Raw genomic sequence first — 27273 nt, 5'->3', positions numbered from 1 at the left:
TTTTTTTTTTTTTTCTTCATTTATTTTAGTTGTTTCCAATGTTATATGAATTAACATGAAAAGTTTTTATTGTAGTGTTCATGTGTTACCACTCATGGTCACAAGATCACAGTTTCAACAGCTGGACTGAGCAGTGCATTGTGTTTCTGAGCAAAACACTTCATTTCACATAGCTTCAGAGTCTACTCACTTCTAAATGAGTAACCCTATGATGGACAGACATCCCATACAGGAGGAAAGTTGTAATCGTGGTCCATTTATACACCAAGGAAACTGAGTAACTGGTATTATGAGTCTTAAGACTCAAGACAGTACTTACTTTTTATTCTTCCTCAAACAAATTTTTATTTCATTTTTGAAATTTTTACCCCTTTTCAAGCATATGACAAAAGAGTGACAAATTGGGGAAAAAAATGAACAAATTTATCTGACAAACCAAAAATTAAATACAGGGGTTATAAAAGAAAATTTTTTTAAATATCAGAAAAAAAAAAGGGGGACCATGGCAGTGGGTGGAAAGTATTATATTGGTCCACAAATAGGGAAATTGATCAAATGGCAAAATAGAGAGTCATGAGAGAAGTTGGTCAAATATTAACATAATGTACTGGATAACAGGGGATCGGGGACAAAAGAATATAAGAAAACAGAAGAATCTGAAAGGAGATCAAAGTTGATATTTGTTTTTTTTTTCTTTATATGCATGCATACACACACACACACACACACACACACACACACACACAAAACACACAAACACAATTTCCTTTCTTTTTTTGTGGCTGCCATCTTCTCTGATCGCCAAAACAGAATTGTCATAGATGGCATTTTACTTTCTTCTGACAGGGAAAATCCCTTGGTGAACCATTACATAGAAGAACCAGTATCATCATCATCATCACTCAGTGACAAGATCTGAAAAGAAGGGATATAAATTTTAGTTTTAAAAATGCAACACTCAAAATTATCATGATTGTCGGTATTGTTATTGCTATTATTGTTAGCACACCAGACAAAATGTTTGGAAGCATTTCTTCCAGCTTTATGTCCCGAGTTCAAATTCTGCCAAGGTTGACTGCTTTTCATCCTTTCGAGGTCAATGAAATAAGTACCAATGACACAATTTGGTCAACCCTCCTCCATAATTTTAGGCCTTGTGCTTATTGTAGAAAGGATTATTATTGCTACTAATATAAAGGTAGTGATCTGGTAGAATTGTTAGCATGCCAGGCAAAATGCTTAGTGGTATTCCATCTGTCTTTATGTTCTGTGTTCAAATTCCACTACGGTCAACTTTGCCTTTCATTCTTTTGAGGTTGATAAAATAAGTACCAGTTGAATATTGGGGTTGATGTAATTGAGGTTGTACAGTAGACAAGCCTGAAAGCATTGAGGAAAGACACCTTTCCCTTCAGTCAATGGGAGAATCCATCATCATCATTATTATCATTATTATTGAGGTTGACTTTGCCTTTCGTCCTTTCGGGGGTCAATAAATTAAGTACCAGTGAAACATTGGGGTCAATGTAATCGACTATCTCTCTCCCACAATTTTCATGCCTTGTGCCTATAGTAGAAATTATTATTATTATTATTATTATTATTATTATAAGTGTGATGAATAAGCAGAATCCCAAGGCACTGGTTGGCCAAGGGCTATAGGAGACACTTGCCCAAGGTGCCGCTCAGTGAGACTGAACCTGAAACCATGTGGTTGTGAAATAAATTTCTTAAACATGTCTTTACCTGCTAAAATGTGCATGTGTGTCTGTTTATCTGTCTGTCTGTCTATTAATGAGTGAAAGCATGGCTGTGCAGTTAAGTTCACTTCACAAGCTCATCATTTCAAGGAAACATTATCTATATTTCAACAGATGAAATATGAGGCTTAAATAAGGAATATACTTACATCAGCATCAATGGATTCCATTTGCATCTGAGTCAGTCCAGTCAGATCCTCAAGGAAGGAAGGGATATTGAAGGCCATGAATAAAAAGTCAAATCCATCTTTTTGGTAACTTTTGATCACCTGATGAGTGAATGAGAAAGAGACAGAATAAGAGAGAGTGTATAATATGGACAGTATTTCTCTTAACATTTGATGCTCTTATGCCTCATTCATTAACTCTTTTGTTACCATAATTCTACTAAAATATACTGCCTCTGTTTCAGTTAATTTTGAAAATTACAAAGAATCTAGTAGCATTTAGTCAAAATTCTGAAATATACTGCCTTTATTTCAATTAATCTTGACAATTACAAAGAATTTAGGCAAATTTAGTAAAACGTTCTACTGAAATACATGGACTTGTTTCAATTAATCTCAAAAATTTCAAAAAACCCAGTAACATTTAGTAAAAATTCTGAAATATACTGCTTTTGCTACAATTAATCTTGACAATTACAAATAATGTGATAAGACTGAGTAAAAATTCAACTGAAATACGCTGTCTTTGTTTCAAATAATTTTGAAAGTTACAAAGAATTTAGTACAACAACTTTGTCATTATTAACCTGGTGTTTTGAACATAATTTAACATGATATTTTGAATGAAGGTTTTGATTTACACAACTTTAAAATAAGAAATTTGCATCATAGAACCAGGGCAGTCTCAGGTGGGTTGATATCAAAAGGGATAAACAGATGTGGAGTGCAATGCAAAGAAGAAACCAGACTCCCTGGTATCATGGTAAATAGTTCAGTCCAACAGCCAAAGAAAACTGAAATCATTTTCATCACCTTTCCACCCACCACCACCAACAACAACATTGTTATAAAAAATGGTACCATTGTCATTACCACAGACTTTATCATGTCCTCTAAGCTGTGGCTTACATCTACAAATGTCAGGTGAAAGCAAACTAATGTTGATAATGACGTTTGCGACAACAAATATAACAATGATGATGATGACAGTGATGATGAGGATGATGATGACAGTGATGATGAGGACAATGATAAAGATGATGTTGATAATTATGAAGATGATGTTGATTGATTATGACAATGATGATGATGGCAACAACAATGATGAAGTTGATAACGAAGACAATGATATTCATAATGATAAGGACAGCAATGATAAGTCTTACATCTGACAGAAAAATCTGAATACTAAAGGGTTAATAACGACAATGATGATGAATGAGACATTGGGAAATGATACCATGAATTGAACCAAGTACCAGTATATTACCAGTATCTAATCACCCGTAACCTCACTCCAGGAATGAAAAGTAAAATATAATAGTTAGTGCTGGTAGGATTTTAAAATTACAAAACAACAAAATAATTGAAGTATTGAAAAATGGTGAAAAGAACTTACTGTGTCTGAGCAAGCTGTACACCTTTTGAATGCCCTGGCAGCTGGGAGTACAATATGATAATGAGAGAGAAACCCTCGAATCTGTGAATCAAGCAACCCAAATGGATAGTTTTAATAATTAATCAATCACATATGGACATTGTGAAGAGGGTATATGTGAGTGTGTGTAAAAGAGAGAGAGAGAGATTTGCTCACATGTATTGACTGTGTTCAAATAGACTGTTGCAATGTGCATACATACGTACATACATACATATATATATATATATATACACACACATTAATTAATAGTAATAAAATGGCAACAAAAGAACAAGAGCTTGATATTATGAAAATAGAGGAATATATACATATATATATACATATATATATATATATATATATATATATATATATATATATATAGTATAGGACAATCAGTAATTTGTCATAATAGAACTCAGACATAGCATCTATCGTCAAAAATAGCCGATGAAAATGCCCTGAAGATTTTAGCTCCGGCATTTGAAACTGAGTTCTATTATAACAACTTACTGATTGTCCTATACTATATATATATATATATATATATATATATATATATAACACAGATGGGTTGCAGTTTACAACAGCTGTTTCATATGTGTTCTTTCTTTATGAACAAAAGTATTACATCATGCAAAAAGGAAACATTTTCATCAATCAGGTGAATACAGATAAGAATTAACAATTAGAACTTCTCACAAAATAGAACATAGTGCCATATGACTCAACCGACCTGGTGTGTGTGTGTGTGTGTGTGTGTGTGTGTGTGTGAATACGCATAGATATGTAACTTTGCTTTACACCAAGTACAGCATGAAAATCCCTGCTACAACAGATCTTTGATCAAAGGTTTTTTAGCCAAGACCATCCAGTGCATCAAAGATTACATCATCTGATGTGTTCACCTTTTTTTTTTTTTTTTACAATGGAAAAGTGTGAGCAACCATGAAGTATCTCTTTCATTGGACCTTGTATTCATATGCGGTGGGAGGGAGAGAAAAAGAGAAAAACATAAATAAAGAATGTGCTTTCTATAAGCAAAAATAAGAAACCTAAAAGCTCACCTGATGAGGAACTATTCCAAGGCAGGATTCAGATTCACTTTGGAAATCAGAATCAGTACTGGTACAAGCTGGTGCCTTTTGTCTGTTGATATATAATATATATGGAGAAATATTCAAAATATAAAATATAGATATATAATAGTTGAGTGTAACACTCAATAAGACCAAGACATCAAATGTAATGCTACAAAAACATACGTAGTTGTGTGTGTAAGTGTGTGTGTGTGTGTGTGTGTGTGTGTGTAAGAGAGAGAAAATGACAACAAAGTGTCTAAGTTTGTTGTTGTTGTTTAGCCCCAGGGCAGGCGTCTTCAAGTATTATTAGGATCAAAGTGTTCCACCTATGACCAGCCCATCTTATTTTCAGATGTATTAATGTATCCAGGACTACATTGTCTAATGTGTCCTTCCACCTTTAAGATGCTATACTATGATTTAAGAGGAATTTGGCTGCTAATTTTAACAAGGTATATGACCACATAGAAGCTCCTGCTTTAGTTCAAGATTATCTAAGTGCAAGGTAAAATTACCTCATGATAGGTGAGACCAGCTTACTGGTTTTTAAGATAACTTCATCACTTTTAGAGGCCCTACAAAAAATACAAGCATCACAGGGTTGTCCTTACCTCCTTGACTAAGAGGTACAAACAAATGCCCAGATGATAATGGTACCTACTTTGTATTAAGGAGTTAACTTCTATATAATAAAGTGTATAGCCCCAGAGGCATTTTGATGAGATAAATCTAATTCAGTTTAGAAGAAGCCAGTCAATTTAGGCGAAGCAAGGTAACATTTCCAGATGATTCACTCCAGAGACTCTCTAATACAAAACATTTCTCCTTGGATATAACACTGGTGCATAATTGACATTTCTATATGATCTGGTACATATTTTAATCATTTAAGGAATTAAGGAAGTTTCAGCCAGTAGTTATCCATCCTGTTTTGTTAATTTTACACTATGTTGGTGGAGTCAGGTTATAGTTTCAATAAACCTTTACCTTAGATGCTTGTTGATTTGAGAATTTCTCAATCATTCAAATCTCACTGAGGTCTACTTTGTCTTTCATTGTTCCAGGATCAATAATATGAGTACCAGAAAAGCAAGTGGTGGGGGAGCTGGTGGAGCTGGCTTGCAGGGAGTTGTCCAGACTCCAACTGTCTGTTGTGTCATGGTTTCTATGGCTGGATACCCTTCCTATTGTTGTGCAAATAACATGTATCTCTCTCTAATGGCATCAATGATTGCAAAATGACTACCCACATACACTGTTTTGTGGGATCCACTCATATGGACACTCAACAGAGAAAACATTGTGTAGATGAGTAGGATTATAGTGGAGTAAAACTTAGTTTGTAGGTTAAGGTAGGGAAAAAGTATGGAGGTGAATGTGCAAACAAGAAAATATGTAAAGATGTAGATGTGTATATACAGAGATGTAGAGGTGTAGGTATTTACAATAACTATGAAAAAGAACAATGAATTAATGCTTTAGCATTCACATTATTCTATCAAAAGTAACGATTATTTATTCACATTGGTTTGAATTAATCATGCATTATCTTGTAGCTATGAGATTTTGATGAGGTAACTATTAATTTTTAGAATGATATTGTAGAATTGGTGTGAGGGACCAGATCTGACCAATTTGAACACAAAACAGGCAGAATATTTTGGCCAGATATGGCCAGTTTAAATGCTAAAGGGTTAAATATTAACGAAAGAAAAAGCTGCTGTGATATCAGAATATAAGTTCCTTACCTGAGGGGATGTTGTAAAATGGAGACCATCAACTCCACAGCTATGCCAGCTGCAATCATGGACATTCCAGGCCTTGAAACTGTACATTGTTGATCCAATGTACGGTCCTTAGTGGACTGAAACAAAAAAGGGTCTATTTTGATATATTTGTAGCAAGTATCTCATGTAAAAGTGGACATTAATGTTTGTGAACAACATACAAAGACATTTCAAATATAAATAGACACCTCCCATTGTACCTTTTTATTTGTGTTTCATACCTTGTTAATCTTTTCTCTTTTGTTTCAGTTATCAGACTGCGGCCATGCTGGGGCACCATCTTGAAGAACTTTTAGTTAAACAAAATGACCCCTAGTACTTTTTTTTTCAAAGCCTGGTACTTACTCTATTGAGCCATTTTGCCAAACCACTAAATTATAGGGATGTAAACACAACACCAGTTGTCAAGCAGTGGTGTGAAACAAACACAGACACACACATACATATATCTATATAACAAGCTTCTTTCAGTTTCTGTCTAGCAAACCCACTTACAAGACTTGCCCAAGGCGCTATGCAGTGGGACTGAACCTGGAACTTTGTGGTTGGGAAGCAAACTTCTTACCACACAGCCACACATGCATCTATGTATTTTTTTTTATTCATTTCAGATTACAGTATATTGATTGTTTATAACAGCTACCCATGCTGCAAACACCAAAAGCAAAAGAGTTGTCTGATATTTCAAGAGGGCATATTGAGGGTCAATCTGAAGGTGGACTTAACCAGTGTTTGACTTCATAAAACTTTGGGAACCTTCTTGCCACAGTCAACAGAGTGATTGTACAATTCACTAGCAAAGGGAAGGAATCAACAGCTTCCCACATAAGTCAAACAGGAATCTCTGACAGGCGTCTTTAAGCTGTCAAGTGGATTATTGAAAATAATCTTCACTGCAAAGCTGCTGATGCTGCAGAGCAACTTCAAATGAATCAGGGTACTTCTGTGAGATATCTCCATCAACTTGGCTACTGTAGTAGAGCAGCTATTAAAAAAAATGCTTCATCTTCAACCAGCAAATATCCAAAGGAAGGAAGGAAAAATAAATCTTTTAAAAATGATGATGTCTATTTACTTTTGAGGTGTCTGTACACAGTATTAACATGTGTTGGTATGTCCCATAAATTGCATGATCATACTACATATTTCATTTTATTACCAACTGGAGTTACACTGTGATTTGGTTGCAGTCTACTATACTGGACAGGTGAAATTAGTTTTGATTAATCAATCAATTAGGGTCAGTTTTTGATTTCGAAAACTAATAAGTTATAAGCACTTTCTTTACCATTTCTAACTACAAGAAGCAATTTCTTCATTTTCCAAGTAGAATGACATAAACTATTTTTATCCTTTTTAAAAAAAGAAATATACTAGAATATGAAAACATTATAAGTGAGATGTAAGAACTGTCTCAACTGAATGACTCTACCATGACATAGCTAAATGTGTAGAATTTGAAAAACTGAAAGAGTTATTAAAATAATACTCACATCACCAGGAGCAACTACATCATTGCAGAAGTAACAGCCAAGTTTGTTCCCAGCAAGGTTACCCTTGAGAATTTCTGCATCAGTTTCTGTGGCATTGTCAACATCATCTAGGTTTCTCAAACCATGCCGTAGAACGAGGAATGTATCAAACCCTAAGGCAGCATTGATGACAATCTGGATGGTTAGGAAAATATGTTAGGTTGGGCTTCAAATAAAATAAATTGTTGAATAACTAGACTTACTTCAATTCAAATTACGACAAATGTAAACAAACAAACAAAGTTTGCTTTTAGAAGTGTTGAGATGTCTTAGAAAGTTAAAGAAGTGATTTTAAATTCTCAATCGCAGGATAATGCTAATAATATAGCCTGAACAGGATAAACTACCCCTATTTTTGCAGAAAAAAGTGTAGGTGGTTAACTGTGGACTCGAACTCAACGCCTCTAAAAGCAAACTTCGTTTGTTTATTTTCGTTTGTCGTAATTTGAATTTAACATATGATAGTGTCTCATAAAACGAGATTTCTATACATCGTAAATTTGCAGAGGAATCTGTAGTGGGGGAGTTTAGCTCAATCAGTCAGAGCATCGTGACGCGTAATCACGGAGATGTGAGTTTGAGTCCACAGGGGTAGTTTATCCTGTTCGGTCTATATTATTAGCATTATCCTGCGATTGAGAATTTAAAATCACTTCTTTAACTTTCTAGACTTACTTAATAAATTAAATCAACTGAAATCCTTGGCAGGGTTAATAAGAAGACATCATGCCATCATAAGTAGCTGTATTACAGTTTAATTTAACTAAGTAACAATATAGGGGTTACTTAGTCTCAAGTCAGTGCTAAACCAGCAGAACTGAATTGGAACAGAGCTGGTTGGTCTTGCACCTCCTTCTCTCAGGCACTCCTAACTCATTCATCCCTTTTGGCCTCACATTAACCATTATACCCAGTCCTTTCTCCTCAGAATATCAATCCTCTGGAAACCTCTCTCAACAGCATCAAGCTCACTGGGGCCTGCAAAATTTATGGACAGTGTCTTTTCTTTCAGATTCAACAACCTAAAAAAACAAATTTTTTAAAAAGTATAGCTACTTGTATGTTTATATACCTTTTGCTGTGATGCAGCAATGAGGGAAGGCAGCCATCGACTCTCACGGGTGTCCATCAACAAGAATATCACATCATGCTCTGAGATCAATTGTTCCAAAAATGTTATGTCTTTTTTTGTTTGCTCCAGGACTCCATCTGTAGAGAGAGATGAAGGGCTGAATGTGTGATACAGGGAGAGGAAGAGGAAATTATGAGAAAGGAAGAACAAATGACAAGAGGATAAAGAAAAAAGGGAGAGAGAGAAGAAAGAAAATGAAGGACAAAATATGTGACAAAGGACAGAAAGTAGGAGTAATGGGTGTAGGAGAGAATGTAAGGTATACAGAAAAAGAAAAAAAGGGTGTTCAGAATGACTGAGAGTCATGTGAGACAGAGTGTGGTGGAAAGAGGTATAGAAATAATGTTGTAGAGAGAAAGCAACATGAACATAGACGATTAAGATGGAAAGTTCTAGACATATTATCTATTAGTATGACATCAATGGAAGAATGAGAGATGGCAGTGATGCCAGTGAGGTAATGATGTGTGAAGCAGGGAGAATTAAGACATCAGAAAAAATATAAAACTGTACCAACCTGTAACATGGTGACCTGGCATTGGAATACTCAGTGTCAAACCAACTGCATTCTGAAGAAAATTCAAAGAGAATCTTCATAATCAACATATATTTTCAATAAACAGATGATACAGAAGGTACATCGCCATAAGTTTAAGGGGGTCTTTTTCCATCACCATCATCATTTTGTCTGTTAGCTATGCTTGCATGGGTTGAATAGTTTTGATAGGAGCTGATAAAGCCAAGAGCCACACCGGATTCCATTGTCTGCTTCAGCATGGTTTTTCTTACAGCTGAATGCGCTTCCTAATGCCAACCACCTTACAGAGAAGACCAAGTGCTTTTTTATGTGGTACCAGCACCAGTGAGGTCCGTTTTGACGTGGTTTTTATGGCTGGATGCTCTTCTTAATGCCAAAACAATTTACAGTATAAGTTCTAATAGAATTCAATGGCCTCTTATTAAATGTCTGAAAGAATGAACAGATACATTGCCAGATGTTTACTGACAAATGAAAATCATTGCCCAACCAGATGTTGTAGGAATAACCAAGTTTGTATAGGCAGGAACAGGGCACCACTGCCAAACAGCTGGAGATGGTGGCATCCACTATAAGGAGTGTAGAGCACAAGGATACCAAGGACAAATAATTTCAGGGGTTACAGAGATCCCTTTGAAGAAGACTAAAGAGAAACTAAAAGTACAGATTCATTGATGTATATGTTGAGTCAGGTTAAAAAAATCCCTTAGCAATTATGTCCAGATTGCTTAAATGATGTCTACATTTTGATTAATAAAAACCTCTTAAACCTTTCAAATCAAAGTCCACTGATGTTGTTACACTTCTGAAGACAAATCCATTTTTACAAGAAACAGTTTCTGAAATATCTCTGGTGCCTAATTTTCTTGTGATTAGATATAATAAATTGAGAAGGAATGATGGTTGTGATGTACAACTAAAGATTATTTACTTACCAAACCTGGAATTATTTTCTTGAGTGATTCTGCTGCAGTTTCAGCTTTTGGTTTTTTGCCATTCAGGCTATCTTCAAAGACAAATAATGACTGCCGTACAGGGTTGGAATATGAAATTTTCCCATTGTCTACCAATGTCAAATTCCTAATACCCCATCCCTACAATAAAACAGAAATTATATCAGGACATGCCACCACATTGTAGCCTTGTAGTTAATATATTAGAATATGCTATTGTTAGGATCTTATATTAAGACCATGCTATCTCACCACTCTCAGATGACACACCAGACAGCAGTATATTAGAATATGTTATTGTGTTGCAGTCTTGTGGTCAATACATTAGGACCATATATAAAGCAGCAAGCTGGCAGAGTTGTTAGCACACCAGGAAAAGTGCTTAGCAGCATTTCGTCCGTCTTTACATTCTGAGTTCAAATTCCACTGAGGTCAACTTTGCTTTTAATCCCTGTTGGGGTCAATGAAATAATTGCCAGTTGAGTACTGGAGTCAATGCAACTGACTAACTCACTTCCCTGAAATTACTGGCCTTGTGCCAAAATTTGAAACCAATATATTAAGACCATGTTACCTGATGTCCAATATATTAGAATATGCTATCGTTGTAAGTCCTGTAGTCAATATATTAAAACATGCAGCTATACTATTAACCATGGCCAATATATTAGGACATGCTACCATAGGGTAATCTAATGACCAATACAATAGATTAAGGCCTTATGATACAATCTGTTGGTTAATACATTAAAACATGTTAATATATATACCGAACCGTGACAGACCAAAGTCCTACCCAGGGTTGAATATATATGCCACGGAATCCAAGATTAGGGCCTTTAGAGCCTATGGCTCAGAAAAAACCTTTTTATCTTTGAATATACTGAAAGTCTGATGGTCAATATATTTTGACATACTATCATACTATTGTTCATTGTTATTTTTATATGTACATATACACATTTTTCTTAAATGTAATATATCATGTTTATTTACATATATTACTTCTTTCTTTTACCAGACTTTTAAACCTAAATATTAGGAGTACAGACTATTCATAGGCACAGGCATGGCTGTGTTGTTAAGAAGCTTGCTTTGCAGCCATGTGGTTTCAGTTTCAGTCCCACTGTGCAAGTGTCTTCTACTATAGCCCTGAACCAAACAAATCCTTGTGAGTGAATCTGGTAAATTGGTAAATGGAAACTCTATGTGTGTGTGTGTGTGTGTGTGTGTGTGTGTGTGTGTGTGTGTGTGTGTGTGTGTGTGTGTGTGTGTGTGCGTGCGCGTGAGTGCAGACTTAGTTCCTCAGGTCAATTCTGTTTAAGTGTAACAAAAGAACTCAGAATAACAGATACAGCAAGATTAAAAATCAAACAAGACACAATAATTAAAATGAGGGAGACATCAAAGAGCAAAGATTAAAAACTTGCAATAAAAGAAAAGCACTGAAAATGAATGACTAAGCTTGTAAAAAATCTACAGAAAATGTGAAAGACTAAAAAGCCAAAGATTAAAACTTACAGCAAAAGACATGTTAAGATTAATGACTTACAATAAGACATCTGGCAACATTACAACCAAGAGTTCCAGCTCCAAGTAAAAGACATTTGGTCTGAGAAATTAACTCTAAATCCAAGTCTGGGATTAGGCGCCAGCGCATCAACTTCAAATTTAGGCCAACAGCAGATTCCGCTAATCTGAAAGATAGAAGATGTGGATTATCACATGTAGATTACGCGAAATTTTAGTAAAATGGAGAAATATAAGATTGAGTATATCAAAACCTCTTCAGAATTATTGATCTCTTCAATTCATGATAGCATTTAAAAATCTTTAACAATAATGATGATGATACCACTGCACACTATAATAGGTTCATTTGACTGTTAATAGAGAGATTAACAAAAATTCTGAGATAAGACACTGCCATTATAGAATAGTACTGTCGCCATTATTATTGCTAATGCTGTTGTTTAGCTTTCGGTCAACCATGATTGACTAAATCTATCATCAAAAGCATTTCAGATGCTACCACCCCATCTTTTTCTCAGGCTCATAGCATGTAGGACCCAAATTATTCAGGTACTCTACTTCCCTCCTATTCATATCCCCTACATAATCATGCCGACAAATATACCCTGAAGTTATAACTCCTACAAAAATTATAACATACCACTTACATAGTTAGAACAACTATAAAGTATATTTTGTCAAGTATTGGTGTGATGTCTGGGCAAAAGTGAATAGAGCATGCTGCTCTGAAGCATTCATTCTGTAAGAAAGACTTGTAGCAAGACCAAAGTTGTAGTTGTCATCATTTTTTTTTTTTTTTTTGCTTTTTTTTCAGACAGGCAGCTGACCACTGTTGTTACTAGTAAAAGGATATGAAACACTTTGCTGACCATAGCAGTTTTATGAAAGACATGGCAGAAACTGTATATTTGAAACCCGATAATACAGTTGCTATCACACACACACAAAATAATCAAATGAAAGAGCAACAAAATCATAGACATCTTACATATTAGGGTCCATGGAATGACTGAGGTTGACCATACGAGGTCCCATCTTGCCCCGTTCATTCTTCTCCCAGCCTACTGTTGATGAGCATTCTGGTGAAGGAAAAAAATACCAATGTAATAATCATATAAAACAAAGGAAATATTTCAATCTAAGAATTTATAAGTAATCTTCATCAAAGATAATTTTTACAACCCCTAAACCAAATATATATGGGCTTAACAACCAAAGTATCATTATTTAATTTTGATGGATCTCAGCTTTAATGCAATTGGACCCATACATGCTATTACTGTCAGGATCTTTATAATCATTCGTTCATTTTACATGTTTTTCCAGGCTAGCATGGGTTAGGTGAATATGTCTTACACTGGATGCTCTTCCTGTCACTAACCCTTACTTGTTTTTCAAGTAAGGGATCTCTTACTTGACGTGGACTGGAGGATTTGTTGACAGAGGAACTGACAATAATAACACAACTTACAGATTGCAACTTTTTAGAAACAATCGCAAATATAAACAAGCATATAGAGAAACACACACACATGCGCGTGCACGCCTATGCAATCACACACACATGCATGCGAGAACACACACACATACATGCAAGCACACATACACACACATGCAAGCACACACACACACACATGCAAGCACACACATACACTCACATGCACACATACATATAAACAAGTTTTCCTGTAGTTTTCCATCTCCCAAAATTCACTCAGAAAACTGAACATAATCATCAGAGTAACAACAGCAATGATCATGGTACTCACCTGTAATATGGGAAACTGGTGGAATCTTCAGGCTGAGGGCAAGACTGTGAGATATGCTGCGTACACCATTCTGCATTTTGTCTTTGAAGCAGACGACTTCAATTTCACTCACCTTGTCACCTCTGCAAGTTTACAAACAAGTTACATCATCATCATCATCATCATTATTTAATGATTCAGACAAAAATGTGTGACCAAAAAATAAGCAGGTCAACTTATACTGCAAGACAACTTTGGAGGACAGCCATGCAGTTTTGGGTTCAGTCCCACTGCATTGCACCTTGGACAAGTGTATTGTACTATAGCTCTGAGCTGACCAATGCCTTGTGAGTGAATCTAATAAAAACTATGTGGAAGCCCATTGTATACATTTATAACATATACATATGTATATGTGTCTCTGTGTGTGCATCTTTGTGCCTGTGTTTGCCACCCCTACTACCACTTGACAACTGGTGTTGGTTTGTTTATGCCCCTGTAACTTAGCAGTTCGGCAAAACCGTAAAACAAAATAAGTATCAGACTTGGAAAAAAACAAATTACTTGAATTGAATTGTGTTCAACTAAAGCTCTCCAAAGCAGTTCCCCAGCATGGCAGTCCACTGACTGAAACAAGTAAAAGATAAAAATAGGAAACCCATACTATGCCCATAATATATATTGAAGAGAGCTATGTCACCTACCAAATATCTAAACAACTTGTTAAAAGAAGTAAAATACTAAATTTTGCTTAGTAATTAGTGATAAAAAAATGAACTTCTTAGTTTCAGTAGCCTTTGAGCTAACAGAGAACACTTAATCAAACAAAGAAAAATGGCAAAACACAGGCACCTAATTTTTTGGTGGTTGAAAATATTGGATGTGACAAATGATGATTGTAGAGCATAATACTGGTTTCAAATTTTGGCACAAGCTCAGAGAGAAGTAAGTCAATTATATCAACCCCAGTGCTCAACTGGTACTTATTTTATTGACCCCAAGAGGGGTGAAAGGCAATGTCAGCCTTGGCGGAATTTGAACTCAGAACATAAAGATGGACAAAATACTGCTAAGCATTTTGCCCAGCACAGCAATGATTCTGCCAGCTCACTGCATTATTGCAGAGCATAATATTTCCTGGAGAAACACTGATGAGACTAAAGCTGGGTTGGGGAACAAAGAAATAGAAAATTGTAAAGACATACTTACATGACATATGAAATGAAGTAGAGGTAATTCCGTAGGGGCCAACCAGGGAAATCACTTGCAGGACAAGGATCATAGAAGGCAAATATCACCTGTAAAGAAAGAAACGAGGCATTATCTTTTAACTTTTACTTGTTTCAGTCAATGGACTGTGGCTATACTGGGGCACTGCTTTGAAGGGTTTAGTTGAACAAATCGACCTCCAGGACTTACTTTTTTTAAACTGTAGTACTCATTCTGTGAAGTTGCATGGCTCAGTGGTTAGACCATCGGGCTCACAATCATGAGGTAGTGAGTTTGATTCTCAAGCCAGGCTGTGTGTTGTGTTCTTGAGCAAGATACTTTATTTTACGTTGCTCCTTGTTTGCTCAACTATAGAAATGAGTTGCTATGTCACTGGTGCCAACTGTATTGGCCTTTGCCTTTCTCTTGGATAACATCAATGGCGTGGAAAAGGGAGGCTGGTATGCATGAGAAACTGCTGGTCTTCCACAAACGACCTTGCCCAGACATGTACCTTGGAGGGTAACTTTCTAAGTGCAATCCTATGGTCATTCATGACTGATGGGGGTCTTAATCCTTAAGTACTCATTCTATCAGTTTCATTTTGCCAAGCTGCTAACTTACAAGGTCACAAACAAACCAACACTAGTTGTCAAGTGATGTCCACTTTCCATGCTGATATGGGTTGGACGGTTGACATGGAGCTGGAAGCTGTCCAGATTCCAATTGTCTGTTGTGGCATGGTTTCTACGGCCAGATGCCCTTCCTAACGCCAACCACTTAACAGAGTGTGCTGGATGCTTTTTACATGCCACCAGCACGGGTGAATTTACACAGCACTGGTACGGATATGATTATGCAGCACTGGCACGAGTGCATTTACACATATAAAAACAAATACACAGTGTAACACTATCACCTCTGAAACACAGTCCATATGCACATACTCACAAATATAGACATCAAGACTACAGAAACCAAACAAGGCTAAAATTTAACCAGAGAACTCAACACAGCTGACCAGTGATTGTTCATTAACACATTACTAGTGTGAAATCTGGTCATAAACAGAACTAGCCAGTAATACTAACCTTTTGGTTCTCAGACATCAACTTGGTCAACATGCTGACAGGATGTACAATAATTTTACCATCATTTGTTTGTTGAAATAAAAAAAAGGCTTGCAGTCTTTTGTTTAATGACTGGAATTCATCATAGGCTTTCATGAGGTTTTCAAGCTGTGAATATATAAAAATTCCAAGGATTATGTACATTTATATATCAACATTTCAAGGATTATAAACAATAATCTGCAAGTTAAAACATTATTATGATTAAGCAGTATTATTCGAGTTTTATATTCTTTGTTTTCATGTTCATTTTTTTCTCCTGTGCTTGCATGGTTTATTTCGGGGGGGGGGGGGGGGGGGGTACTAGTTTTCCAGCTGGATGGCTGCCTATTCCCACTGCTAATAACTAACTGTGAAGTAAAGTATGGAGCCTGTTTTATTCTCAGTCAAGTCAGCTGGAACAAACAGAGTTATGTACCTTGTTCACAAACCAGCTACAATAAATTTCAGTTTAAAACGAACATATATGACCAGTTAATAATAGAGTTCATTTATTCATACAAATGTCATAATTCACTTTCTCATTACCCTACGTTTTTCACTATATGTGTGCTTACACTGAAGATATATATGTGCTCCAGTATGTGCGTGTGTGTGTGTGTGTGTGCATATATATATATATATATATATATATATATATAGCAACAAGAAAATGGAGGGGAATATGAAGTACTCATCAACTTGCAGACACTGTATTTTGTTGATTAATCTGTTTATTTTATAACCAAAATGACAAAAAAGACAATATACAGACACTTATGACATACCATGTTATATCAACAATTAAGATTTCAAATTTAAAGGACATTTAGCAATTGGAGAAGGGACAAAATCTTACAGCTGTTTCAGTCTAGCGTTGGCATGCCCCATTCTATCGCTATAGCTCCAGTACGCTGGAGTAATTAGTAGATGAAAATTATGTAATGGGGGTACATGCATGATTCACTAGGCCTCTTCAGAGATTTACAAAACTCAATTCATGAATTTTGCAAAATTTAAATACAAATATAAAATAAAAATATAAGGCACATAAAAAAACCTACAAAAAGTATATAGTCATAAAAACTCATATATACATGCATATGCATGTATACATTACCATATACAGATATACATGGATACAAAAACATAACCACATGAGTACATATATGTGTACTCAGATGCACATACACAGATGGCTGTACATGCATACCAAAATAGTCAACAGTCACTGTTACCATATGAACGTTTTTCGTTGCGCTTGGAAAGCTGTTTATATGCTAAATCTGAGGGGTACGTGCATGTCAGTTCTGTATGTGGTGGAGGGGGTCTATATAGAAATTATTTCTTGAGGAGTTGTTGCTATTCCAGTCTTCCAGTCATGGGAAAATATTAAAATATTACCTTGCTTTGAAGCAGGTAAGGGATGGTGACATGGAGGACATTCATCATCATTTAACATCCATTGTCCATGCTGGCATGGGTTGGACAGTTTGACCAGAGCCGGTGAGCTGGAGAGCTGCACCAGGCTCCAGTCTGATATGGCATGGTTTCTATGGCTGGATGCCCTTCCTAACACCAACCACTTTACAGCATGTGCTGGATGTTTTTACATGGCACTGCATGGGTACTTTTACGTAGCACTGCACAGGCACTTTTACATGACGCTGCACAAGCACTTTTATGTAGTACTTATGGGCGTTTTTACGTGGCACCACCACAAACACTTTACACCACCAGCTGGATTGGTCTTAACACTTCTCCTGTGGATGCCAGGTGTCTCAGTTCTTTGTTATCTCGCCTGAAAAGTTCAGCTTCCTGAGGTCAGAAATTCTGTCTGACCCATGCAAGAATGGAAAAGTAGATGTTAAGTAATCATGATGATGATGAAGAGCACACAATAAGAAAGAAGGAAGTGAAGGAGAAAGGAAAAGTCGATAGAAGACAAGGAAAAACCAAAAACAACAAAGATATAACAGACAAAAGAAGCAGTTGAGATGTAATTACCATGTCATTTGTGAAACAATCCTTCAGTAGTCTCTGTTTGTTGACAAGGACGTTGTCTGGTAAAGAGATGCAAGGGAAGGCATACCAGTAGTAATAGTGGTACTTCTTTAGATCCTGTATAAAATATACAAAAAACAACACATGTTATTTAACAAAAATTACTGAAAAGGAAATGGAAATAATGGTAGATTCCTGACAAGCTGAGTCTGCCTCTCAATGTCACTTTGATTTGAAGTTGTGTCAGTTTACGGTTCCCAGCTGTGTTTAACAAGCCAGTGTAAGAGATGGGCTTCCAGCTTCCACAATGTTCGACAGACTACATGATGTGAAAACTGCATTTTCAGTGTTGTTTACTGTTACATTTGATACATGTAAAAAAACAAGCCAGAGCTAACAAGAGAGCCTCTATATAGAGACACTAAACATGCTAGAAACAACAATACCAAAATTTCTTTTAAATTATATTGTTTGGGGGTGGGGTACATTAGCCATGGCTAATACAGACATAGCTATGTGATTAAGAAATTTGATACCCAGTTACACAGTTTCGAGTTTAGTCATACAGCATAGACTCTAACCCAAGTGAGTGGTGAGTGGATTTGATAAGTGGAAGTTTATCAAACACACACGCACGTTTATGTGTGTCTCCTTATCTTGACATTACAAGATAATTTTAAGTGACTGTCATCATACAAGCAGCATCCTTTGTTCCTAATCTTCTGTGAGAACATATCCAGCCATGGACAAATATTATCTTACTCAGAAACAAGTGAGGGTTAGCAACAGGAAGAGCATCCAACTACAACAAAATGGGCTTCTTTTAGTTTCCGTCTACCAAATCCACTTGCAAGGCTTTGGTCAGCTTGAGGCTATAGTAGAAAACACTTGACCAAAGTGCCATGCAGTGGGACTGAACCCAAACCATGTGGTTGGGACCATGCTTCTTACCAGACAGTCATGCTGGCGCCTATTAACTATTTCATCATAACCATTTAAGCATTGAAAGGAATTTATTTTACTACTTCACTAATTGCCAACTATGCCTGTACATTTGCCATATATAATTATGTGTGTGCATAAAATGGTACTAGTTATGTACTGGAACCAATCCAATTGACTATAACGTCTTCAGAAATATTTGGCTTTGAGCCTTGCAACAAATTAATATTTTGGAATTTGTATTGCAGTACATACACACACATACACACACACAAATGCTAGTTAATTTCTTAAAGAATGACTGGGTCACCAAAGGTGGCTTTATCTTCAGCAAGTATGTCAAGGACCATTGAGGAAATCAGACTGTACACTAAAGCAGGAAATTACAAATAACGGGAATAAGTGGATTTAAACAGTACAACACCAGGTAATGAGATCAACTATGTCACACTCACATACATTATCTCTTACATACTTTCAGACATATTCTTAAACACACACACTTCATTTACTCTAGAGTGATAGTAATATAGTTAGAAGTAGAGTTATACTGTTACTGTTTCTCTCGTGGCTTTTAAAAGGACTTGAGCTCAGCTTTGTGAGCTGGTACACACTTGGCAAATTTATAGCGTTACCCCCCTTTTCAGCATTAAACTATACCACACCCTCTACATGGTCGTTTAGTCAGCTAGAAATAACAGCCAAATTTCTTTTAAATCACATCAAGCATCATCACAATTACCATTAGCTTCCTTGTCATCATTTCTCCATCCACTTTTCCATGTCTGCATGCATGAAATAAAATTTTTTGAGGCAGACTTTCGACAGCCAGACGCTCTTCCTGTCACCAACCCTAATCTGTTTCAAATCAACATATCTCAAGTACTTTGAAGATGAACAGTACAAGGCCAAACATATTTTCATGGAAGATTGCAAACAAATGACTCCATCGTTTGATGGTGACAGTTATCTATAACACATGATGGAAAGACAAGAAAACATAAGCATACACATACACACATATGTACAGATATTATGTGTGGGGGGGGGGGGGGTATATATATATACACACACACAATGATTGACCTCTTTCAGTTCCTGTCTACCAAATCCACTCACAAGGCTTTGGTTGACCCACATTACAGTAGAAAATACTTGCCCAAAGAATGGGCTGCACAGTGAGACTGAACTGAAAACCACACAGTTGCAAAGCAAACTTCTTAATCACACAGAGCCATATCTCATCTTAAAATAAGGAAGACCCATTGTATGTTGTAGTCTTGGATAAACTAAAACGAAATAAATAGGTTGGCTAGATATGCCTTTCATTACTGATCTTCTTGATCAAGACTCGCGAAGAGTTAAACGACAAAAGCAACAATAATCATCAGCCTGTGGTACCCATTTACAGCTGAGTAAACAAAGCTGTTAATAGTCAAATGTTTTGGCTCTGGACACTGTAGACCCTCAGTGAGAGGTTATGAACCACTAGCCCCTTGACCAGTTGTCCGCAACCATAATGATTTAGTCAACAAAACACTGATTAAACAAAGAAATAAAATATGATCATTGCATCTACTTACAGCAAAGGACAGCATGATAAACTGAGTCAGTAGATTGGGGTTCTCCATTGCTTTCCCTGATTTAATATCATTGAATATCTGAAAATAAATGATAGCATTAAGAACACTTTATTAACAATAATGGGTTTTCATTCAGCAAGTCTTAACCCTTTAGCATTTAAACCAGCCATATTTGGCCCAAAATATTCAAAATCTTTTATGCTCAAACCAGCCATTTGCAATCTCTCACACTGATATGACAATATTACTTTCAAAATAAAGAATCACATCGTTGAAATTTCAAAGCTATGAGATAATGCATGATTAAATCAAAACAATGTGAATAAATAAGCATTACATTTGACAGAATATGACGGCTAAAGGGTTAAATAATCATTTGACCACATTATATGATTACTACTACTAATAATAATAATAATAATTATTATTATCATCATTATTATCATTATTATTAAAAGTAACCAAACTACTTTTATATATCTTACTTCTCAATATATAAATAATATAAACTCATTGTAAACTTTATTGCAAATTCTTTGTCATAAAAGATATAAGAACAACTGTTGAGTCAAAACAATTGCAAGACATCTCAACATGGCTAGTTCAGTCATGAGGTATCTCAACATGGCTGAATTAACAAGTGAGACAGCTCTTAACACGACTTATTTCACAGTTGTTAGGTGTCACAACATGGCTGGTTCAACAGTTGATAGATACCTCAACATGATTAGTGTAACAATTATGAGACGTTTCAATACAGATGTCTCGACATGGCTGTTTCAACAGATGTGAATGAAACTTAACATGGCTGGTTCAAAGCTGAAAACATGTATGTTAGTATGGCTGATTCAACAGTTATGAAATAACTCATGTAGAAGAAAGATACTTAATCTTTCAGCATTCAGATTTCTCTATCAAATTTAATGCTTATTTATCATCATTGTTTTAAATTAGTCATGTATTATCTTATAGTTTTGAGACTTCAATGATGTGATAATTTATTTTTAAAATGACATTGTAGTGTAGAAGTGAGAGGCCAGAATATAAAACAGGTAGAAAATTTGAGCCAGGTATGGCTGGTTTAAATGCTAAAGGGTTGAAGTTGGTGAATTGGTAGTCATTAGAATATTGGAAGGAATACCCTGTAGTATTTGTTCTGAATTCAAATCCCACCAGGGTCAATATTATCATTCATCCTTTCAGAGTTGATTAAAAAAAAGTACCATAACATAACATAACAGTAAGAATATATGACCAGATGCCTTGAAGCATGTGTTCTGGTTCTTTTTGTTCTGAGTTCAAATCCTGTTATAGGTGGTGCACTTAATCTATAGCCTATAGCAGAACAGTCTCTTTGGCTGAATGTTGAAGTTATGGGGATGTAAACACACCAATATCAGTTGTCAAGTGATGGTGGTGGGGACAAATACAGACATAAACACACACACATGAATACACACATACACATATATATATGACAGGCTTCTTTCAGTTTCTGTCTACCAAATCCACTCACAAGGCTTTGGTTAGCTCAAAGCTACAATAGAAGACACTTGCCTAAGGTGTTATGCAGTGGGACTGAACCCAGAACCATGAGGTTGGGAAGCAAGTTTCATATCACACAGCCACACTTGCACCTATAGTTAAAAATTATTTCACATTAACTTGAAATTTCTGAATTTTTATGACAAAATCAACTTTACATTTAAAATGTTTAACATGGTGGTCACTCACCTGCTCTGCTGCTGTTTGCAAAATCTCTTTTTGCTTGAAGTTCTTGAATGCTTCAATGGTGTTCACCAGATATAACAAGCCTTCTGCTTTACAATGGCGTGGTGGTGCCTCAGCTTTGCTGAAATAAAAAAAGGTCATCTTCAACATCATTATCATCATTATTGTTGTTTCAACATTCACTTTTACATGCTTGCATGAGTTTGACAAAATTTCTTTGAGGTGGATTTCCTATGACCAGATGACCTTTTGTCACCAACCCCTGTCTGTTCCCAGATAAGGTGATATTTCCCCATAACGTGTTTTCCCAGACATGTTTTCACCGAAGATTGGAAATGAAGGACACTGCATGCATGAAGGGACACTCATTTACAACTTCTATGAGATATCAAGGCAAGGAGACAATAACACATATAAACATATGATGGATTTCCACATTGTTTCCATCAACCAAATTCACTCACACAGCCAGGGGTTATGGTAGAAGACACTCACCCAAGATGCCACAAAGTGGAACTGAACTTGAAACCACATGGTGGTAAAGCAAGCTTTGACTCTGAAGTCAGATAGCCATAATAACTGGCACTCTGTCAGTTATGACGATGAGAGTTCCAGTTGATCTGATCAATGGGACGGCTTGCTCATGAAATTAACATGCAAGTAACTGAGCACTCCACAGATATGCATATCCTTAACATAGTTCTCAGAATATGACAAGACTGGCCCTTTGAAATACAGGTACTACTCATTTTTGCCAGCTGGGTGGACTGGAGCAACAAGAAATAAAGTGCCTTGCTCAAGAACACAACACGCCACCAGGTATTGAACTCACAACTATATGACTGTGAGCAAAATACCCTAACCACTAAGCCATGCGTCATAATAATAGTTTTAAATTTGGCACAAAGCCAGCAAATTTTGGTAGGAAGAGTTTAGTCAATTATATCAACCCCAGTTCTCAACTGGTACTTATTTTATCAACTCCTGAAAGCATGAAAGGTAAAGTCAACCATGGTGGAGTTTGAATCAGAACATAAAGACAGACAAAATGCTGCTAAGCATTTCGTCCAGCACGCTAACGATTCTGCGAGCTTACCCCCTTACCGAAACCATAATAATGTTGACTATCAGACACCTTAAAAATAAACAGCACAAGGAATTGAACATGAAGTCATTGATATGATATGAGAAACATATCTGAGTTGTGTTAATTGTGAGCATAAGATATGTGATTGTGACATTAGAGAGAGAGAGTCACACTTTTGAAAATAAACATCTGCATTATGATACACTCACAAATCACACATGAATAACCATATGGCAATCACATGATGGTGATCATCATCATTGCTTAACACTTGGTCTCCATGCTGGCATGGGTTGGACAATTTGACATGGAGCTGATTAGCAGGGAGCTGCCCAGAATCCAACTGTCTGTTGTAGCATAGTTTCTATAGCTGGATGTCCTTCTTAATGCCAACCACTTAAGAGTGTTCTGGGTGCTTTTTATGTGTCACTGTCACAGGTACGTTTATGCAGCACCGGCACAGATGCATTAATGCAGCACCAGCACAGGTGCAGTAACGCAGCAGTGGCACAGGTGCTTTTCTGCTTTTTAAGTGGCACCAGTACCTGAAAAGACAAGAAGCCTGTATGTGTGGAAGGAGACATACGTCTGCAGAGGGACACAATCCTATGTCTTCTTCCGCACATACAGGATTGTCCTTTTAGGTGCTAGCGTGAAATCTTATTCAACAAGGATGAAACTAAAATATAGAAGTATTTATAATTAACATACCTATCAAAGGCAGTGAAATCAAGGCTCAGCCGACATGGCCCACTGGGATATCCTGGTCAATAAAACAGAAAAAAATTAGAAGTAAATGTGTACATGAGAACACAATGCATGGGCATGGTATGAATCAATTATATTGAATTAAAAGAATTTATACATGGATCTTGAATGAGTATGTGTGCATGTGCGTTTATGTGTGTGAGTGAAGGCATGTGGAATAGTGGTTAGAGTACTTGGCTCAAGAACATAAGGTCATGACTTCAATTCCCAGTAACACATTGTGTCCTTGAGCAAGATACTTTATTTTATGTTGCTCCAGTCACTCAGCTGACAAAAACGACAAAAATGAGTAGTACCTGCATTTCAAAAGACCAGCATTGTCACATTCTGTATCACACTGAATCTCCTTGAGAACAACATTAGGGGTGCATGTAACAGTGCTCAGCCATGCAGTGAACTCAGAATCATGCGGATGGGAAGTAAGCTTCTTACAACACAGCCATATCTGCACCTATATATATATATATATATATATATATACACATACAGACACACACACATACAATAGTATCAAACGAGAATGAATGCTCAACACTGCATTTGATAAATGAATAGGATAACTTCTGTTCTTAGAGTGCATCAAGTTTAGTACTGACAAAAATGAATGGACTTTTTGGCCAACCCAATGTATGTATGAGAAAACTGTTTGACATAGAAACAAGATATTAAAAAATTAAACAAACAATATTCTAACCATTGTAATAAAATCCAAAAATTGGTTTCGGCGAATCGTCTAATCCGTAGACATTGAGTTTGTTCTCTGAAAGTTTATACCACAAACCAGCATCTAAGGCGCTACTGAAGGGTACAAACATCAACTTCTGAGGTTCAGTTGCCATAATTACGAGGCTCAGTTGCAGACGACTGTCAGCTTCGTTGGAGAAAACGTAGTTACAATATTTCAAAGTCCATTGACAAAACTGTCCAAACAACACCACAGCTCGTTATCTTTATTATTATTTGGTATATCAGTTGTTAGGAATAATTCGAGTTTTGTTTATCTTGTGAAAAAAAAAAAGCACTTCTATCTCACTAGCAACATCTGGAACGAAAGTAAAAAAAAAAAAAGTTAGTGAAGCAAATCAAAACAAACCCTGTTTATTCAAGGGATAAATATCTATTTCTAATATTGATACAATAATTTCTGCATAATTTTGGGAAAACATAAAATCAATCCCAGAGCTTCAGTGGTATTTATGTTAACATCTGAAGGATGTCCACGGGATTTGAACTCTGAAAATAAGAGATTTAATCCGACACTACCATTCACAGTCCTTTCAATAGATAAAAAAGGCAATAAATATTCTATCGTAAAAACAAAAGAATGAATTAAAGTGTTGCTGTCCATACGAAAGATAAATTTACTTGTCTAAATACAAGACCAAATGATCTTTCGTCTGCACATAAAAACACTTCGGCCGATATCAGAACCAAGACACGCATTTGTAAGATGATGGCATATTGTCAAGTGAATCGACTTTAGTCCATGACTGGTACTCGTTTTGTACATATGGGTTACATGGAAAGTAAAATTAAACGAACCACTCCCACCACTAAAAATTCAACTTAAGATATGAAAAGCTAAAATAGATACGATAGTATAGTATAGTATAGTTACAAACAGACACGATGTGTGTCAGAGTCCCGTGATAAGCATAAACTAATGTTTCGGACGAGGTCTTTTGTTAGAAAACAAATGTAGTACATTGTCTACATTGTCACCGCCCTCCCACTTTGTCACATTAAACATAAGTAAAAATTTCATGCAGTAAGATTTACATTTATCGTATCAAAACATGTGTTACATAACGTGTTGTTTAGCCCCAGGTCAGTCCTGATAGACGGGCTCCATGATCAAAAGTGGGTAAATTTTCAGATTAACACCCGCACGATTTTCACTACGGTGTTAGGGCTTTAGGATTAGGATTAGTGTTTTAGGGTTAGGGACGGAATTCCCACCCTAACACCTTAGTGAAAATCGTGCGGGTGTTGATCTGAAAATTTACCCAAAAGTGTTCCAGTCATAACCAATCCGTTTCTTTTTTCTTTCTTTCTGGCAATGTACCAAATACTACATTATCCAATGTCTTTCCCGCCTTTTAAGACGGTAAGATGCAGTTTAAAGAAAATTTACAGGGTCATTTCTTGTTGTTCAAAACCCATGTTGTGGTGATCAAAGAGGAACCATAATTGGCCATTCATAAATTTAATACAACTTAACGTTCTTTTGTCAGAAGTGACAATATGTTTCATAAAGCGGTTCCTTTATTGGAATTCCTACATTGCTAGTTATAAATATAAGAACAGCTTTATTATTAAACAAAATTATTTTTAACACTTTATATTGTAAGAACTGTCACACCACCGAAGACTGGGTCATTGGATTTATTTTTACTAATAACAATAAACACTCCCCATAGTAAAGACTTGTGTGTAACAAGTACCATAAATAAAGCAAGGGAGAGGTGTCAACGGGCTTAACTATTGTAATATTTAGCAAGACGAAAAGAGAGATAGAATAGGGTTTAAAACGTAGACAGCATACATTACCTCAGGTAGATATGTAATAATTAAAACAATTGAAGAAATGTCCACAACGAATTATCTTCGATCCAATGAAGTGTATAACTAGACGTGAGTAATTAACGTTTGTGAAGCCCAGTGCTCGTGTCAATTGACCTGGCACTAGATGGAAACTAACGAATATAAACATTGCAGATTTATGTCCCTTCCGTATTCGGTGTTAGGAGAAAGCATGTCACCACTAGAAACTAATTGGGATCTTCTACACGAACCAGTGTTATCAAAGGAAAATTACAGTTTAATACGACCTCTACAAATTTACCAAATAGGTTGCACTTATCAAAATTTACCAAATGAAATGACACGAATAAGGAAAAATGATGCTAGTTACTTCATTTGAAAAGAAGCGAAGAAACTATATCTTTACTAATGAAAATGAGACTACCCTGTACACATAAAAAAAATAGTTAAATTATCTTCTTAATATATAATGGTGGCAAGTTTTACATCATCTGAAAAGTTATTAGTTGAACTATTATTGTAATTTAAATTTATTTATTTCAAAAGAGGAATAAATTGTTCCTTTACATGTCTCAAAATATTTCCTATGGAAAAAAAAAACATTTAATGTTCTTCAATATGTTAAGATTTTTGGTAATCGATGT

At 36.0% G+C, this 27273-nt stretch overlaps 1 protein-coding gene across 2 annotated transcripts; it reads right to left on the bottom strand.

The window, feature by feature from the left end:
- On the bottom strand, positions 1–26792 carry LOC106880300 (ubiquitin-like modifier-activating enzyme ATG7). 2 transcript variants are annotated; one of them, XM_014930170.3, is made up of 20 exons: positions 26636–26792; positions 24780–25127; positions 24029–24080; positions 22234–22351; positions 20500–20577; positions 17978–18091; positions 15953–16099; positions 14862–14950; positions 13674–13795; positions 12893–12983; positions 11924–12068; positions 10354–10512; positions 9398–9449; positions 8821–8957; positions 7710–7883; positions 6178–6293; positions 4415–4496; positions 3327–3407; positions 1910–2029; positions 1–915 (listed from the first exon to the last, which is right to left on the bottom strand). In XM_014930170.3, exons 2-20 carry the CDS (start codon positions 24922–24924, stop codon positions 868–870), a joined length of 2070 nt encoding a protein of 689 aa, XP_014785656.1. In that variant the 5' UTR covers positions 24925–25127; positions 26636–26792; the 3' UTR covers positions 1–867. The 2 variants fall into 2 exon arrangements, with proteins under 2 accessions (XP_014785656.1, XP_089207472.1); XM_089351346.1 differs by lacking the exon at positions 26636–26792 and adding an exon at positions 25451–25713.
- Positions 26793–27273: the final 481 nt, after the last annotated feature.

Source organism: Octopus bimaculoides, chromosome 4 (genome assembly GCF_046866305.1).
Source record: "Octopus bimaculoides isolate indiv1 chromosome 4, ASM4686630v1, whole genome shotgun sequence".
Taxonomy (NCBI): domain Eukaryota; kingdom Metazoa; phylum Mollusca; class Cephalopoda; order Octopoda; family Octopodidae; genus Octopus; species Octopus bimaculoides.
The sequence above is the reverse complement of the archived record's forward strand: the minus strand, read 5'-3'. Positions and strand labels throughout refer to the sequence as shown.